At 37.7% G+C, this 15355-nt stretch overlaps 2 protein-coding genes across 7 annotated transcripts in view; one reads left to right on the top strand and one right to left on the bottom strand.

Annotated features, from left to right (window-relative positions):
• The window catches only part of LOC129407519 (neuronal tyrosine-phosphorylated phosphoinositide-3-kinase adapter 1), a 34620-nt gene extending 23843 nt beyond the window's left edge, over nt 1-10777 (bottom strand). For both annotated transcript variants that reach the window (XM_055148902.1, XM_055148903.1), the window contains exon 1: nt 10148-10777. The gene's annotated coding sequence lies outside the window, so the exon portion shown is untranslated. The remainder of the gene's footprint in view (nt 1-10147) is intronic.
• Nucleotides 10778-12072: 1295 nt separating this feature from the next.
• Nucleotides 12073-15326, top strand: mogat3b (monoacylglycerol O-acyltransferase 3b). 5 transcript variants are annotated; one of them, XM_055148364.1, is made up of 10 exons: nt 12073-12229; nt 12306-12600; nt 12994-13113; nt 13661-13744; nt 13922-13972; nt 14073-14143; nt 14241-14445; nt 14551-14725; nt 14800-14984; nt 15053-15326. In XM_055148364.1, exons 4-10 carry the CDS (start codon nt 13663-13665, stop codon nt 15205-15207), a joined length of 924 nt encoding a protein of 307 aa, XP_055004339.1. In that variant the 5' UTR covers nt 12073-12229; nt 12306-12600; nt 12994-13113; nt 13661-13662; the 3' UTR covers nt 15208-15326. The 5 variants fall into 5 exon arrangements, with proteins under 5 accessions (XP_055004339.1, XP_055004336.1, XP_055004338.1 ...); XM_055148361.1 differs by having other exon boundaries at nt 13865-13972; XM_055148363.1 differs by lacking the exon at nt 12994-13113.
• The last annotated feature ends 29 nt before the right edge of the window (nt 15327-15355 follow it).

Raw genomic sequence — 15355 nt, 5'->3', positions numbered from 1 at the left:
ATATGCAGACTTTTGTAGCCTGCCATATTGTTTACATATGAATATTCACAAACACATGAATATTATCCTGGATCCCTTATGCTGTAAGACGCTCCAATCAGTGCTAACACTTGACTCTCGCCTCCCCTCCTCTTTGCCCTTCATCATCATCTTCTGCTGGAATCTGCAGTTACCAAGGTGACCCACTGCACTTAGCATAGGCCTACACGGACACTGGCCGCCTTCACAAGCTCTTATACACAGGCCTATATTACAGAGACAAGTGCGAATGGGGTTTGATGTAAAGATGCATATGATTCATTCAAATGCAATAAATGACATGATGACAAAATGTTAACGTTTCACACCGAATATTGTTTAAATAATTAGAGAATTATATATAATCATACTTACACAGTCTGTCTAGGATTTGGAAAGCATGTATTTTTCCTCATATTGATTGATCATGATTTTGATTTTGTAAATAAAAAATGCAATATTAATTTCTTGAACATAAACAAGACAAACAAACTGCCTTTTAAAACAGGAAAGACTTAGAGATGATTGACTCTGGAGCTAGAATAAAATTTAGTCCTAGACCTAATAGACCTAAACCAGTATATGTATTTTGTGAAAAAATCAAAAGTTCAAAAGTTCAAAAAAGTTTATTCAAAATTGTGTTTTTTACCCCCATAAATTAATAATAAACATAAATAGTGCAAAAGTGCAAAGGCAGACAGTCTTTTTTGGGGGGGTCTGGGATGGTCTAAGTCCAAGTGTTCTTAGGGGTGTTCTGTTCTTGGGGAGACACAGATTCCTAGCTTCCTGGCACCTGGTGGGTAGAAAGGGGAGAGAGTTCAGCATCCTAACAGCCTGGTGGATGAAGCTGTTGAATCTAGATGTTTTTTATTTTTGGTTTGTGTTTTTCCAAGAAAGTTTATATCCAACACTGTTTTACACATAATAACATTGATCAATAAAAGTAGATTGAAGGGAAAAGCTGTTTCAAAGTCCCCTGGAGTGATGAAGAGCTCTTAACATAGATATTGAAAACGTTTTGTAACATTTTACCTGAATGACAGTGCATGACAATGGCAAAGAGAGCTCCCTTATAAAGACATTGCATCCTGTTTATATTTTGTTCATCTTAAGTCAGACTAGGAGAGCGATGTTGTGGTGGGCTCTATATGTGAGTTAAAAGACCCCCCTGAATGCTGAGGGGAAAGCTCTGCAGCTGCACACACTTCACTGATCCACAATTCTTCTGCAAGACTTTTTATAGATGAGGATTACCCAGCAATACTGTGCGCCTCCATGTTTGTTTTGTTTGTTCTGAGATGGCATACAGACATTCTCTGTAACACTAGCTCTTGAATGGAGAGTGAAGAGTATAATATTGCATAAGTACATACTTGATAACCAATGCTTTCTTTTATTTACTTGAAAATTTAACAAACTTCATATATTGTGGGTAACGTAAATTCAATTAGTCACCATTGTAGGGTGAGGCCAAAGATATTAAATACACCCACAAGGAATAAGTAAGCAACTAACTAATGAAAACTAATGGTAGGGCTCTGATGCTTTAAGGATTGACAGTAAACTAAAGAAGATGTCTTGTTTTGGCACTGTAAAAACTGCAAGAGCCCGTCTTGTTAGTTATATTGACAATAGACACATGATTATGAAAAACAATTATTTTTGACTCAATATTGATCAATTGTAATTAGCAAGGGCACATTTTCTTTGAACTAGTTACTTTTCATTTTTGGGATAGATTATATTAACATTAAACAACTTTATATAGAAACCTAAGTGTTTCAATCTCCCATTAATTTATTGTCAGTGGCAACACTAGTTTCAATATTTTTCTTCATCACACCTTTCTTAGGTTTTTAGTAATTTTACCATGTTATGGATTGGCGTGCCTTAGGATATATAGTATAAGTAGACCTACTTGTACATTCAGTCAGCAATTTCACCACGTTCAAGCTATAGGTTGTATTTTTATTTAATGCCGACCCTTATCAAACATTTTTCAGTCACCTTCATAATGTGTGAATAGTGTCACTGGCCCAAAAATGACAAACTCCTCAGCATCAGTTAAGAAAAGCCCAACAGCCCATAGCAAAGTCCTGGATCAGCTGAACATCTCTGTACATGATTTGCCTCAGAGCGTCTTGTGATGACTACTGCACACATTAGAGACATTCATTCAAAATACCAGAAAGCTTCAGTCATGAGGTCCAAATCAAAAATAGATTCAAACTTGAAGGAAAAGAAAATCTTGACAGAAAAGCAAGTCTGTCCACATATGTTAATTTAGTTAAAACTCAGCTCATTATAACTAACCTCTGATCGAAAGACTGGCAGGAGTGTGGGTGGGCAGGTAGTCCACAAGTGGTTAGGCAGATTTCCAAATACAGTATGAGGTACTTTTTGTTCAGTAACTCCTACTACACACAAGTCAAAGTGTAGGCTCTACAGAATAAACATGCATGCCCACACGCATCCTCCCACTCATCTCATTACATACCCTGATAATGTCTGCTATGGCCTACTTATGAGCGCTGTGGTGGTAACAAACACAGGAAAAGTATTCAAATAATACAATATGGGTAGATTTCAGGATAAACGTAGATACTTCAACTAACAAATTTTTATCTTTCCCTTCTGCAGGCACTACTCCATCAGCCAATCAGAATGTGCAGCTCACCACTTAACTGGAGATATATTTAGAACAAAAATAATACAGTTCATAAAAAATATGCATTTATTATATGTGCAAAAATATTGGTCTCTGTTTTTTACAGGATGCAAGATATCCTGTATGGGAATGTAGCAGGAACCAAGATTAATTTGGCACTCAGTTATTAATATTCCAGTCAAATTATAATTCTATGACAATTTTGGAAACAAAAACAAGCTATTTCAATCAATATATATTCCAAAAAAAAGTACATTGTAGAACTTTTCTGGTGGAAGATCCATCAAATCTTTTTCTCCATGGAAATGTTTTTGCTTTGTCTGGAATGTTTCACAGTGTGGCAGTAAACATTTCTATAATCATAGGAACCACACCAGGCCAAGTTATAGGTCAGATCTGTGGAGAGCCAACCCCTCTCACAGTCAAAATGCCTGTTTAGGTATTTTTTGGGCAATAAAACTACCTGTAATTTAATAAATGTAAGGTAGACCTGTTTAATGTCATACTGTGGTACATTCCAAGCAGAACAATGACATATCCATATAAACAAGCAGTTAATGGATCCAAAACCAAAAAGTTACATAGTGCACCTTTAACTGAAATGTTGCTTTTCACATTAACTTTACTTTATGGTTAAAAAAAACCCAAAAAACTGGATGTTTCTTCTTCCAAGAATTGCAACCATAAAATTTGATACTGTGACATCCCTCATGGTTTGAAGTAAGATCCTTCATCATTTGCTAAAATAAAAGGATTAGCAGCTCAATTACCTAAGATCTAAAATAACAAAAAGACAAAAGCCATAATAAATAACATTATCGTCCACCAAGAAATTAGCTGTTTGGTCAGCATTTGAGAAGGTCATGTGTGACCTCTGCTAAATGGAAGGGAAAATATAAAGAAAAAACCCTGTTTACATGATAAACATTACATCCACAAAGTACCGCTGTATATATGCGAACAGATAATAATAAAATCGCATTACCTATGTGAAGTTAAGCCTGTCACAATAATAAATTTTGAAGCACAATATATTGCTACAACAAAATATTACAATAAACGATACTATTCAAAGTACTTTATGCTACTGACACAAAGCAATAAAGCAGGCACAATGAAGAACAATCCCAGTAAACTATTTTTAAATAGACAGTATTATTTAAAGGCATGAGCTGCAACAAATAAACAGCAGAATGAAATAATAATTAGCCACAGAACTTATTTATTCAACCCTCTACAGTTCAAATTGTATTGCATTACAACTGAAATAACAAAAGTCTCCCCACTATTGCAAGGAAAATGTACACACGATAAATACTGAGCCCCAAAATATAATGCTCCAGTTTCATATTGAACAATAAGTTAATATAGTAATTATTGTGACAGAAGTGTGCACACTGCTAGGGCTGGGAATGAGAGTCCCTCACAATGCAATACGATAAGCGATACATGTCTCATGATACAATATTATCCTGATATGGCAATAGATGCAATAATCAATATATTTCATATGATACTCTGTGATATATTGCTGTTTTTTTAAGAGCCAAATACATTTTAGCAACAATATTTCTTTGTTAAACCTAAGCCCCTACACACTACCAGTATCTACAGCTTCCAAACCCTAAAGCTGTTCCTATTTTATACCAACGATATAGAATACAAAAAAGTTTCCTATTTCTAGAGTGTGTGGTGCTGCACATAAAAGCTCTAGTGCAGTTGTCCTGAAATAAATCTGACATTGACACTGGCTGTGATTGGCAGTTTTTCAGCTGGGAGTCTCACTTGAGAAATCTGTATTCCTGTTATTCCGGCTCACGATTGTGCTGGCAGCTGTAAAACCAAGAGGTACAAGCTGGAACAAATGTGATGGCATGTTACTTCACAGTGGGGTGTCTCTCTCAGGCAGCTCTGACATACTCTACAAAATCTGAATTGACATATTAGCGGGTATAGCCTTAATGTTATGTTATGGTATTATTTAAAGGTCCTATATTATGCAAAATTTACTCTTGCGAGCTTTTAGCCATATTAGAATGTTACCTCATCAAAAACATACCTGGAATTGTGTTTTGTTTCTTTCACACATGTTTGAGTAATTCTTTATTATTGTCTGTTTGCAGCTCCAAAGTTACAAGTTAACATCTACCTTTTACCTTTTGTTTAGCAGAAATTGGCAATTCCAGGGCTCCAGGTATGTTTTTGATGAGGAAGCAACATTATAACAACAAATAAACCAGAAAATAGCGTAATATGTGCCCTTGTGTAATCATTGCTAAATTTCTTATCAGACGCATGGTGTTTTTGAATGTCACTCTTGCTAATGGTGGCTCACTTGTGGTGTGAGGCAGCTGGAATTTTCTCCACTGAAAATTAAGATGGCTTTGAATTTTCCAGTGCTATAAGTTATTCTGTCTCTCTTTGCATCTTGGTCCTAACACATTCACGTAGCACCCTGTCTTCACCTATTTCCACCGAATGTTGCTGAACTTGAGCTTTTGCTGTTTCCTGCGACCTTTGGGAGTGGCACAGACAATGTATCACACTTCTGCTGTACTTCAGTTACAGTCCAGATCCCCTTTAAATAAAATAACATTAACATTATGAAAACTATACATATTAGTTACAGTGCATGCTTAACTAAAAAGGGTCAAATTATTCAAGGTCTTTTGAAGGTCCTTTGAAAATAAAACTCTGCACAATTACACAATAATATGCCCCACTTATGCCATAATTGAAAAACTAAACAACATAGTGTTTTAGTTGTAATTCCACATTTAAAGCGCCAATATTACACTATTTTTGGATGTATGTTATAATGTTGTTTCCTCATCACAAACATACCTGTAGTTGTATTTTGTTTCATTCACATGTGTAGCATTCAAACCCTTTCTGTATGCTACAGATCTCCCTAGTATGGTCTTTATTTATTAATTAGCCTATATATTGATATGACTATTAGTCAGGCTTATAACCAACAGAGAAAGAGAGCATTTTGTGAAACCTTACAAATAATTAGATTGTAGAATTGTGTAATTTGAAGTTTGTAATTGAAAACTCTAGCTGCATAGTGTTCTAGTTATATTTCTGAGTTTGCCAATTAGCCTTGCACACAATGGAGCAAAAATGACTTCGCTAAGGAGGCTCAACAGAAGGAAGATGTGAACAAATGGCAAGACGCAGCATCTGTGTTGTCTTGTTTCAAATATACACATGTATGATTCAAATATAATGACATACATACTAATAAATCCTAGTATAAATGTCACCCCCGCCAATACAAGGGGAGGTTACAAACTTTATTTATTCTGAATAGGGCCATGCAAATGACTCTGAAGGTTTAATGAGGAGAAAACAGAGGGGAAATGAACAAAGATGAGTTGCCTGAAGGAAATCATTACCACACATCATTACTCTTGACTACTCTGCAACCAGAACTGGCTAACATATCTGAATCCAAATGCACTGTACCCCTAACATGGGACAAGATACACAGACTTTACCACTTAATACAGTACACAGAAGCTGGAGCACCACAATAGAGCTTACTCCTCCTCTACTGTAGCAACAAAATGTATGCATGTTACTAGGCCTGCCACGATAATTGCTATATCGACTTATTGTTCAGTACATGACACATAGAACACTATGTATTTTTTTCTTTGCACTACAAAGGGGGGGGGGGGGGGGGGGGGGTAATATATGATCAAATCTAAGAAGAACCTTAGAAAGTTAAATTAATCACTTACTCTAACTTATTATATGCAAACTAAGTACTATAGAGTATAGACTTTCATTTGGCTTCTTATTTAGAGTAGTTCATGATTTTTTAACAATGTTGCATATTTAGAATAGCTTTTATGGTTTAAATCTGCTTGAGTTTTTATGTCAGTGGCATAAATTCATTTCAATATTATTGTTTATTGTCTAGAGCAATATATCACACTTCAAAAGTTATTATTGTGACAGGCCTATATGTTACAATATAAAAGTCATACAAAAAATGGAATTGTTCAGAATAATAAACAAATGTATGTACACTCACTCTGTCCTCATCACAGGGAGGAGTGCAGACCTCACAAAGCAATAAGGATCTAACTCTCAACCTGTAGCCAAGTCCCACAAAAATACAATAACGTGTTATAATTACAGTAACTAATAGCTAGTTCTGTCAACAGATCTAGAACACAATGTAAAAACATGTGTATTTTTATTTTCGTTGTGCACACAGGGAGAAAAGTTGTGTAGAGGTGAAAGACTTACATCACAAGGGGTGAATTTGGACTACTAAACTTAAAAAATTGTAAACTACAAGCAGTATCAAGCAAATCAAAACACAGGAGAAAAAAGACTACAAAGGTTGTCCAATAGTGTGTCAATAACATGATATTTGCTTAAATATGTTGGAAAAATAAATGCACATTCTTTCTATGCACCATTTTGTTTATGGTGACTTTATGGAGCCAGTCACAGTAAGACATTTTGAAACACGATATGGCTACAAAGGAATATCACAATAAACAATATTTAAACTACTTTGAGCCACTGACACAATAACAATAAAGCAGGATAATCCTAGTAAACCATTTTAATGCAGTGCCATTAAAAGGTATGAGCTACAACAAATGAATATTAGAACTAACCAATAATTTGTCCTGGAAGTTACTTTTTCATCCCTCTACAGCTCAGATCTTATAGTATCACAGATAAAATTTCAAAAACATCCCCACTATTGCAACAGAAATATACACATGATAAATAGTGAGGCTCAAATATATATTGTTCCAGCTTTCATATTTTCAATAAGTAATAATAATGATTGTGACAGATATGGTTGTGATTAAAATAGTGAGTTATGAAATATTTTTGTTTGTATATGCATTGTTTATGTTTCATGTGAACTAAATGTTTGAAAAATAATGTTTTTACTCAGATTTGTACCTACTATAACCCTTTCCCCAACAGTAGCTGGTCTAACCCCCACTGTCTAGTGACCCCAAACTTTACAGACTGTTTGGGTGCTGAAGGAAATCCATGCAGGCACATGCAGAGACCAAACCAAAAAATCCATTACAGCTCAGTGTTCAGCAAGACGAAGGTATCCACTCCACCCGAGAAATTGGCTTAAAATGTCAGCCCCTGCCATGTCTCTCTCCTATCCATCAATTCTTTACTCTGTCCTTTCTCCGACTTTCATCCTCCCCCCGTGGGCCTTAACCCTCTTGTTTTAGTACAATGCCAGTCTAAACATATTTGAAGAAATGTATTTATAAAGAAAGAAAGTTGTACATAAAGATAGCATGGCATAAGAAAGAACAAACAAGCAGAGCAAAATAGATCTCTAAATGTAACCACCCATAGTCTCTCAGAGTCATTTGTATCAAAAATCTGTGCACATATTAGGGCTGGACAATATGGTACTAGTTTTTCCCTCATTGATCACCATGATTTCTGATTTAATTCAATTTTTTTTTTTTTTTATACATTTCAATATTAACTTAAACAAGGCATACATTTAATCCGTGAGATGCACTATGTGTGGGAAATTCTATCTTGCATGTGTCACTTTAGAGGTGTTTAACTGCTAGAGAGATACACTGAAGCGCATACATTCTTACAGTGAGCATGGTCGTCTCTCCACAGAACTGATCTGTGACTTCATTTGGTGTCTCCATGCAGATAGACACATTTAATGCAATACTATGGAACATTCCAGGCAAAGTAATAACACGTCCTTGATGATTTAACACAAACAGTCCTGGTTTACCTGGTTTTACTGAGAGATGATTGGCAGAAGACCTTTTGATAAAAAGTTCTAAGTTTATCATCACATTTGATCTAAATTTCATTAATTGCACATGCAGCCCTGACAAAGTAAAAAAAAAAAACTCAAGGGCCTCATAATTTAAAGGTGCATGCTTCATTGACCTCTGTATCTTACAGTCAGAATAAGCAAACCAGTAAAATCTGTAAATCTAACTATTTTAATAATCTCTTCATGCTACATTACTGACCTTCTGTGGACTTTAAAAACATACAGATAGCCTACATTATGGGCCTTAAACTTACCGAGCCTGATAAACACCAAAATCACAGCCTGACTATGAATGCCTGTGGCTAACACACTGACCTATCTTTCTCTTATCACATTTCCGAGCAGCATTTGGGAAGAGCAGGTGAGCGGGCACAGTTGACGCCGCTTCTGTCTCTTCTGCATTCAAGACATACTCCACAAAAACGTGTGGCTCAGTGGCTGCACCCAGTGACCCTAAGTCACACAGCTGCAGCTATAGAGCCCATGCCTCCCTGCTCTTCCCCCCTGAGGTACCAACCGTTTACTATAACCAAAACACTAGCAACTGATCCTAATTTGTCTACTACCTATAGTTACCCCAAGGCACGTGTGCTGTGCAAATGGCTCTCACTCAACAGCAAGTATGTTATACCCCAAGGTCAAGCGATACTGACTGGTAATTAATTGAATTTCAGAGGGTTTCTAAGCAGACAGGGCAATAGCAAGCTTGGGTGCACCATCCAAGCAAAGAAAAATATAAATTAGCCAAAAACATTTTTGTTAACATAAAGATCCAGCGTGCCAGTATTTACAAATCAAGGCTTGCATGCATTTAGCTGATATAGATAATTGTTAATACAGAACACAGAGTTTGGAGGAAACATTTAGAATACTGGGATAGAAAAGCTGGTGGAGAAATCTCACAGAGAGGGATGCTTGTCTGAGCGCCTGTCACGCCCGGAAAACAGTCGAATAAACGTGGGGGAAACGTATCCTTTAAGTTTTCTTCACGATTGTTATATTTTGGCTAAGCTTGCGCCCCGTAGGTGGCATAGGTTACTGCATGAGGGCATCTCACATCCATGCCCAATGCATATTTCTTATGGAAGATAACACAAACGGTGTGTGCGCGCATCCAAGCGTACCCAGCACCATCCCATCCTCTCCTGGCATAAACATACACCACTATTGGGTTTCTGTCTAAATACCCGGAGAATTTGCAGATGTTTTTCAATGGGCCTTGCCACACGTTGCCACTCTCTGTAGCACAATTTGCCTAATAACGCTGTGCATATCTGAGCTCACCGGTCAGCTGATAGAGGCTTGTTTTTAACTGAAATATTTATAAAGCCATGTCACGATTTGGTTTAAACACTGTTAGTAGACAGCTGGGCATGTTTTTGCGTGCCGCGCGTTTGCGACAAAAACAGGCCAATATGGCACAGAGCTTCAACGATAAACCGTTCTCACATCAGTCAGCCCAGATTTGGGGCTAATTATCACGCCAATCGCTCTAAGGCCCATTCCTATGCGCACAGCGTAATATTGGGTGCCGCTTTATGAGCAGACGGTGCATTTTGGAAGTGACAGCTGGCAATGCTGGGTACATGGTTACTGCACGGGCTGCAAAGAGCATTACATGGCATTAATAAAGGTTTGAATCTTACCTTAGTCACTAGGGAACCTATGGCTGGCGCAGAACCGCCTCACCACGCCGAGGTCCAGCTCGTAAAATGAGACAACAACAAAAGCACGCCGGTTGTTGATGACACAGCTGTCCTGGTACACGAGACGAAGGAGAGATTCTTCCCCAGATGTGTCAATAAGAGCAGGGATGTGAAATCACTTATTCAGACGCATATCACCGGATTGACGCCTTTTCTTGACGTGAGAGGTCTTCCATTTTTATGATAAACAGCGCACACGGTAGCCTATACTATCGAGAGTCGCCGTAGCTCTGATTGAAAATCATGATGCAATTCAGTACGACGTTACAAAACGCTCCGATGCAAACGCTGGAGAAGGACTCCATCCTCGTCTTTTGGTGAAAAGCCCCCACGCGACCTCTGCAAAAGAAACATTGCTACGCTTCAGCTGCGCACAGTCACTAAATACGACAAACAGCACTGCGCAGATGGAGGCGCACTGCACGGTTCAAGCGGTGGCCATCCTCCTTACGGCGGACCCCCATTCATATTCACCGGAGCTGAGCCTGGTGTAGACCCATAGACCAGAGCGGGTCCGAGCTGGCACCGAGTCCAGCTGCACAAGGAGATCCACAGCGCACGGGGCGCGCCACAAGCGCCGCTGTTGTTTTGATGTCTGTCTGGTGAAGCGTGTTTTTCCACAGTCTACAGTGGCGGAGATTTTGCTGAAAAAAACAGCGCTGCATTATGTCAGCAAGCATTTGATGTGAAAGTCCCTATTCCTCTTATTATTCTAAAGAGGATAAAACAGTTTAGTTCACTATAGACCAAAACAGTACGCTATAAATAGACTCCAATAGGAAATGCGGAATAGGCCAAATTCATTGAGCCTACTCTGTAATTTTAAACAGAATGTGTGACTGCAGCATTACATAAATTACTAAAATGCAACAAACATTTAGCAAAGAATTCATATTAAGTATTTTAGGGTCACGTGACACATTGGCCTACACATGGCCTGTGAGGGGACTGACACACCCCCGTCTGTGATCACAAAAGGACAGCTAAGGACATCCTAAAAGCAGTATTAGCATAGGCTATTCCAATCAAACTAAAACATGTGGAAGTTACATTTTCCATTTGTGATGCACATTCACTTTTTATTTATTTATATGTTTATTTTATTTAAGGTGTGGTCTGGTCTCCTCTATAGGTCATATACACGCGCATACCAAACAGAACGCTTTTGGTGCAACAAGTGCGGTTGGCCCAGTAATGGAATGCATTTTTGTGTAATTTCTGGGTAGGCATTCTAATAAAACACTGGGTTTGCAGTTCTAATTAGTGAATTCTATTATTGTAGAGAGGAAAGAAAGGCCCAGGACAATAAAGACAGACACAAGCTCTGTGATGGCGCCCCTAATAGGCTATAACTTTAATATCCATATTAATGTCATTCTATTACTAAACACATCAAATAGGCATAATAAACTACAAATATTGATTTTTCTGTTTTATTCAAGCATTGTTTTTGAATAGGCCACACATTTGGCTACTTTATCCGATTAATTATTCATGAAATAATAGGCAAACATTGTTGCCAGCAGTGCACATTGCAGATTGAATAGGGAGTAGGTGCAAATGATAGAAGAAGCCTATTTAGAGTCGTGTATTTATTTTTCTTATGAATTGTGTAATAGCGTTATCTTGTTAATTGTTTTTGCTGGATGCCTAAATGGCTCAATCACTATACTGGGGTCATGTCAGTAATGCGGGTAATTTGCGAATGGATTGCTGTTATCAAGATACTAGCTTAACCACTTCCTTTTTTACAGTTTCACAATATGAGGCCAACAACCTTCAGCCTAGTACCGTTGCTTCACTGTGAAGAGGCTTTTATTTTGAAATATAAGGGGAAGTGACTTTGATATTTTGGCACATCAAACAGAAAGCAGGAAGTGATGGCTCTGAATTGGCAATGAAGCAAAGCATATCTGGCTTAAAATGTATAGTAATGTGTATGGCTTTCTCACAATATCTCATAATTTATATCAGTTGTTTGCTTCTGGATACAAAGCAGGCCCACTCACCATGAAACACAAGGTAGGAGTTTTGCAGTGTTCAGATTTCCAAATCCCTGTGTGTATGTTTAATGACAATGCTATGTTCATCTTTTCAGATAACATCTTATGAAGACTATGACTATTTATGTCCAAAATGCTCTTTTTCCTCACAAAAAGCAGCAGTGTGTTCTACACAGCTGCATTTGGTTTAAAAACTTCATAATGTCCAACATGCAGGAACATTATATTATTGTGAAATATTGTCAATACAGTTACTTCTGATATTGCAAGACTGTGTCAAAGTATCGGGGGAGTGGATCTGTTATCAGTGGTCTGGTCAAAGTGCACACAGTGGCTGTCATGAACTAGTGAGACTTCATTCAAATACACTGGCGATAGAGACTACAGAAGGTAATGTATTATTCATATTTATTAGTATTACAATTATGATATTTATTCATGCTATTAAAATGTTAAAATTTGAATCAACATCTGATAAAGCTGGGATGTTTTGTGTAGTGCATAAATCAATGTCATCAATGGCACTGATTTATTAACAAAATACTTTGGGCTGGCTCATATATAGGTCATTTATTAATAACCTCTTGACACCTCTCTAAGCAAAGTGTGCAGTATTACGGTACAGGATAGGGCTGCACTATTTACCTGAATATCTGTGACTAGTCAGCTATCAAAAAAACACCTTATTTTGATAATTGTTATTGTTAACTGAGCTATGTGACTCTAAAGCACTTGCCAATAATAATACATCTGTAATATCTTTTATATGTAATTATACCACAGTCTGTGAGGATCCCAGCGGCTAACTGCCGTGCGTTAATCCTGCATAACGCACAAGTAGTTCGGCAACAGCCAAATCACTGTTCTATATCACTGCTCTGCACGACATCACTATAGCAACAGGTAAATGCTCAACTGCTGTGGACAGAATGTAGGGACTAGCTTCATTGAAAACATTGAAATAACTAATATTTTGGACATTTACAGACAGGGAAGAGCTGTGGCTGAGATATTTTGTAGCTGTGATATGTGCACATTATACAACTTTGAGCCATGCATTTTGCAGTTTTAATGAACTTTTCTTCTGTTCTACTACTCTGCAGCGTGCGTTAAAATGCATAATGCACGGCTCAAAGTTGTTAAAAGCTTACATATTCCAAGTGCTGTAAATCACCATTTTCATCCTTTATTTGATGACAGTTATATTTTAATTTAAATGTACAGTTGACTAGTCAACTAATCAAAAAATAATCACTGACTTGTCAAGTATTAAAATAACTGTCAGTTGCAGTCCTGATGGACAGGCCGAGTTGTGCAGTTATCAGCACTAGATTACCATCATGATAACTTAAATAATTACCAATCAAAGTACATTTGTCAGGTCTGTAATTATAAGGATCATTTCACATCACTGGACGCAGAAAGTTAATGTTGTGTTTGAATATTGCAGAAATGGCAAAAGAAAAAACTCAGTGGAAAGAGCTGATAGAGGCTCTAAGTGTTCTCCAGTGGGTGCTAACGTTTCTGTTCCTAGGTAAGGCTATATGTTGTCATTATAAGTACATTAAAATGCACAAGTTATATTTTGAAAATCAAATTTTTAACAAAAATAAAAATGAATAATTTTTACATTATCTTGTATGTGTAATGTCAGGGTTGTCATGCACTATTTTGAGCATCTACCTTATGTTTACGTCTCTGTGGCCACTAGCTGCACTGTCCTTTATGTGGCTGGTGATGGATTGGCATACCCCTGAAAAAGGTATTATTATTATTATTATTATTATTATTATTATTAATGTGAAATAAAAATATAAATAAAAAAATACATTTAATTTATATATTTTTTTATATATCTTCAGGCGGGAGGGGAACCATGTTTGTAAGAAAGTGGAAGGTATGGGAGCACTTCAGAGACTTTTTTCCAATAAAGGTAAGTACTGGTAGTGAAATTGGCCATATTTGTTTTGGTGTACAAATACACTTTGAAAATTTTGTGGCTTTTTCACAATCATTTGTTTTGTACACAGCTAAAAAAGACAGCAGAATTGAGTCCAAACAAGAATTACATTTTGGGTTGTCATCCACACGGCATTATGAGTGCTGGAGCCTTCAGCTGCTTTTCCACAGACAGCTGTGGGTTCACAGAGCTGTATCCCGGTGTACGCTCCCGCCTGGCCATCCTGGCGGGTCTCTTCAGGATCCCACTGTTTAGAGAATACATCATGTGTGCAGGTTTGTGCAAGACTTTCCCCTCCTTCACATCTGTCCCCTCTGCACGTCCAGTCATAAAAGATGCCCACAGAGATAACTTTTGTACTTTGCCTGTTTTCTGCACAGGCCTTTACCCTGTCAGTAAAGCCAGCCTCATACACCTCCTTTCAAAGAGTGGCAAAGGCAATGCAATAGTTATTATCATAGGGGGTGCTGCAGAGTCACTGGCATCTTCTCCTGGAGCCAATACAGTGGTAATAAAGCAGAGAAAAGGATTTGTCAAAGTGGCCCTGGAATTTGGGTGAGAACACATGACACAGGTAACATTAAGTCGTCTCAGCAGACAGAGCGCTGATGTCTGCTCCTCTTCCTCAGGGCTGACCTGGTGCCTGTGTACTCCTTTGGAGAGAATGAACTCTTCAAACAAGTGATTTTCACAGAGGGCAGTATCAGCCGAAAATTACAAGATCTGTTTAAAAAGGTCATGGGCTTTGCCCCGTGTTTATTTGTTGGTGAGAAATTTGCCTTTCTTCCTTATAGGAGGCCAGTCACTACAGTTGGTGAGTTCATTTTTCCAAATCCAATGATCTCTCCAGATGTAGTTGTCACTAATTGATTGTTTTTACAGTGGGAAGTCCTATCTCAGTGCCAAAGCGTGCATCCCCCACAGATGATGAAGTGGACCATTATCACAAACTCTACATGGAGGCTCTGACAAAGTTATTTCATGAGCATAAAGTCAGCTGTGGTCTCGCAGAGAGTCACAAGCTGCTACTCATTTGACCGAGTTCTGATTCAATAGACCACACACACTGGACATGCCTCAATATTGTTTCTAGATGTTCTTGTACTTAATTACGCTGACCAAAATGCATTGGTAAAGTATTGCCTGTAAACCATCAGTGTGGTTTCTTCTTTTCCAACATCAGTG

This window comes from Boleophthalmus pectinirostris, unplaced genomic scaffold (assembly GCF_026225935.1).
Source record: "Boleophthalmus pectinirostris isolate CB_2022bp ecotype Guang Dong unplaced genomic scaffold, ASM2622593v1 HiC_scaffold_12, whole genome shotgun sequence".
Lineage (NCBI taxonomy): Eukaryota > Metazoa > Chordata > Actinopteri > Gobiiformes > Gobiidae > Boleophthalmus > Boleophthalmus pectinirostris.
The sequence above is the reverse complement of the archived record's forward strand: the minus strand, read 5'-3'. Positions and strand labels throughout refer to the sequence as shown.

Excerpts from the sequence above, each read along its gene's own strand:
- mogat3b (XM_020922819.2), top strand. The coding sequence starts at position 13,639 with ATGTTGTGTTTGAATATTGCAGAAATGGCAAAAGAAAAAACTCAGTGG. Across the intron at positions 13,973-14,072 it reads TTGGCATACCCCTGAAAAAG|GCGGGAGGGGAACCATGTTT; the intron begins GTATTATTATTA and ends ATATATCTTCAG. Across the intron at positions 14,144-14,240 it reads GAGACTTTTTTCCAATAAAG|CTAAAAAAGACAGCAGAATT; the intron begins GTAAGTACTGGT and ends TTTTGTACACAG.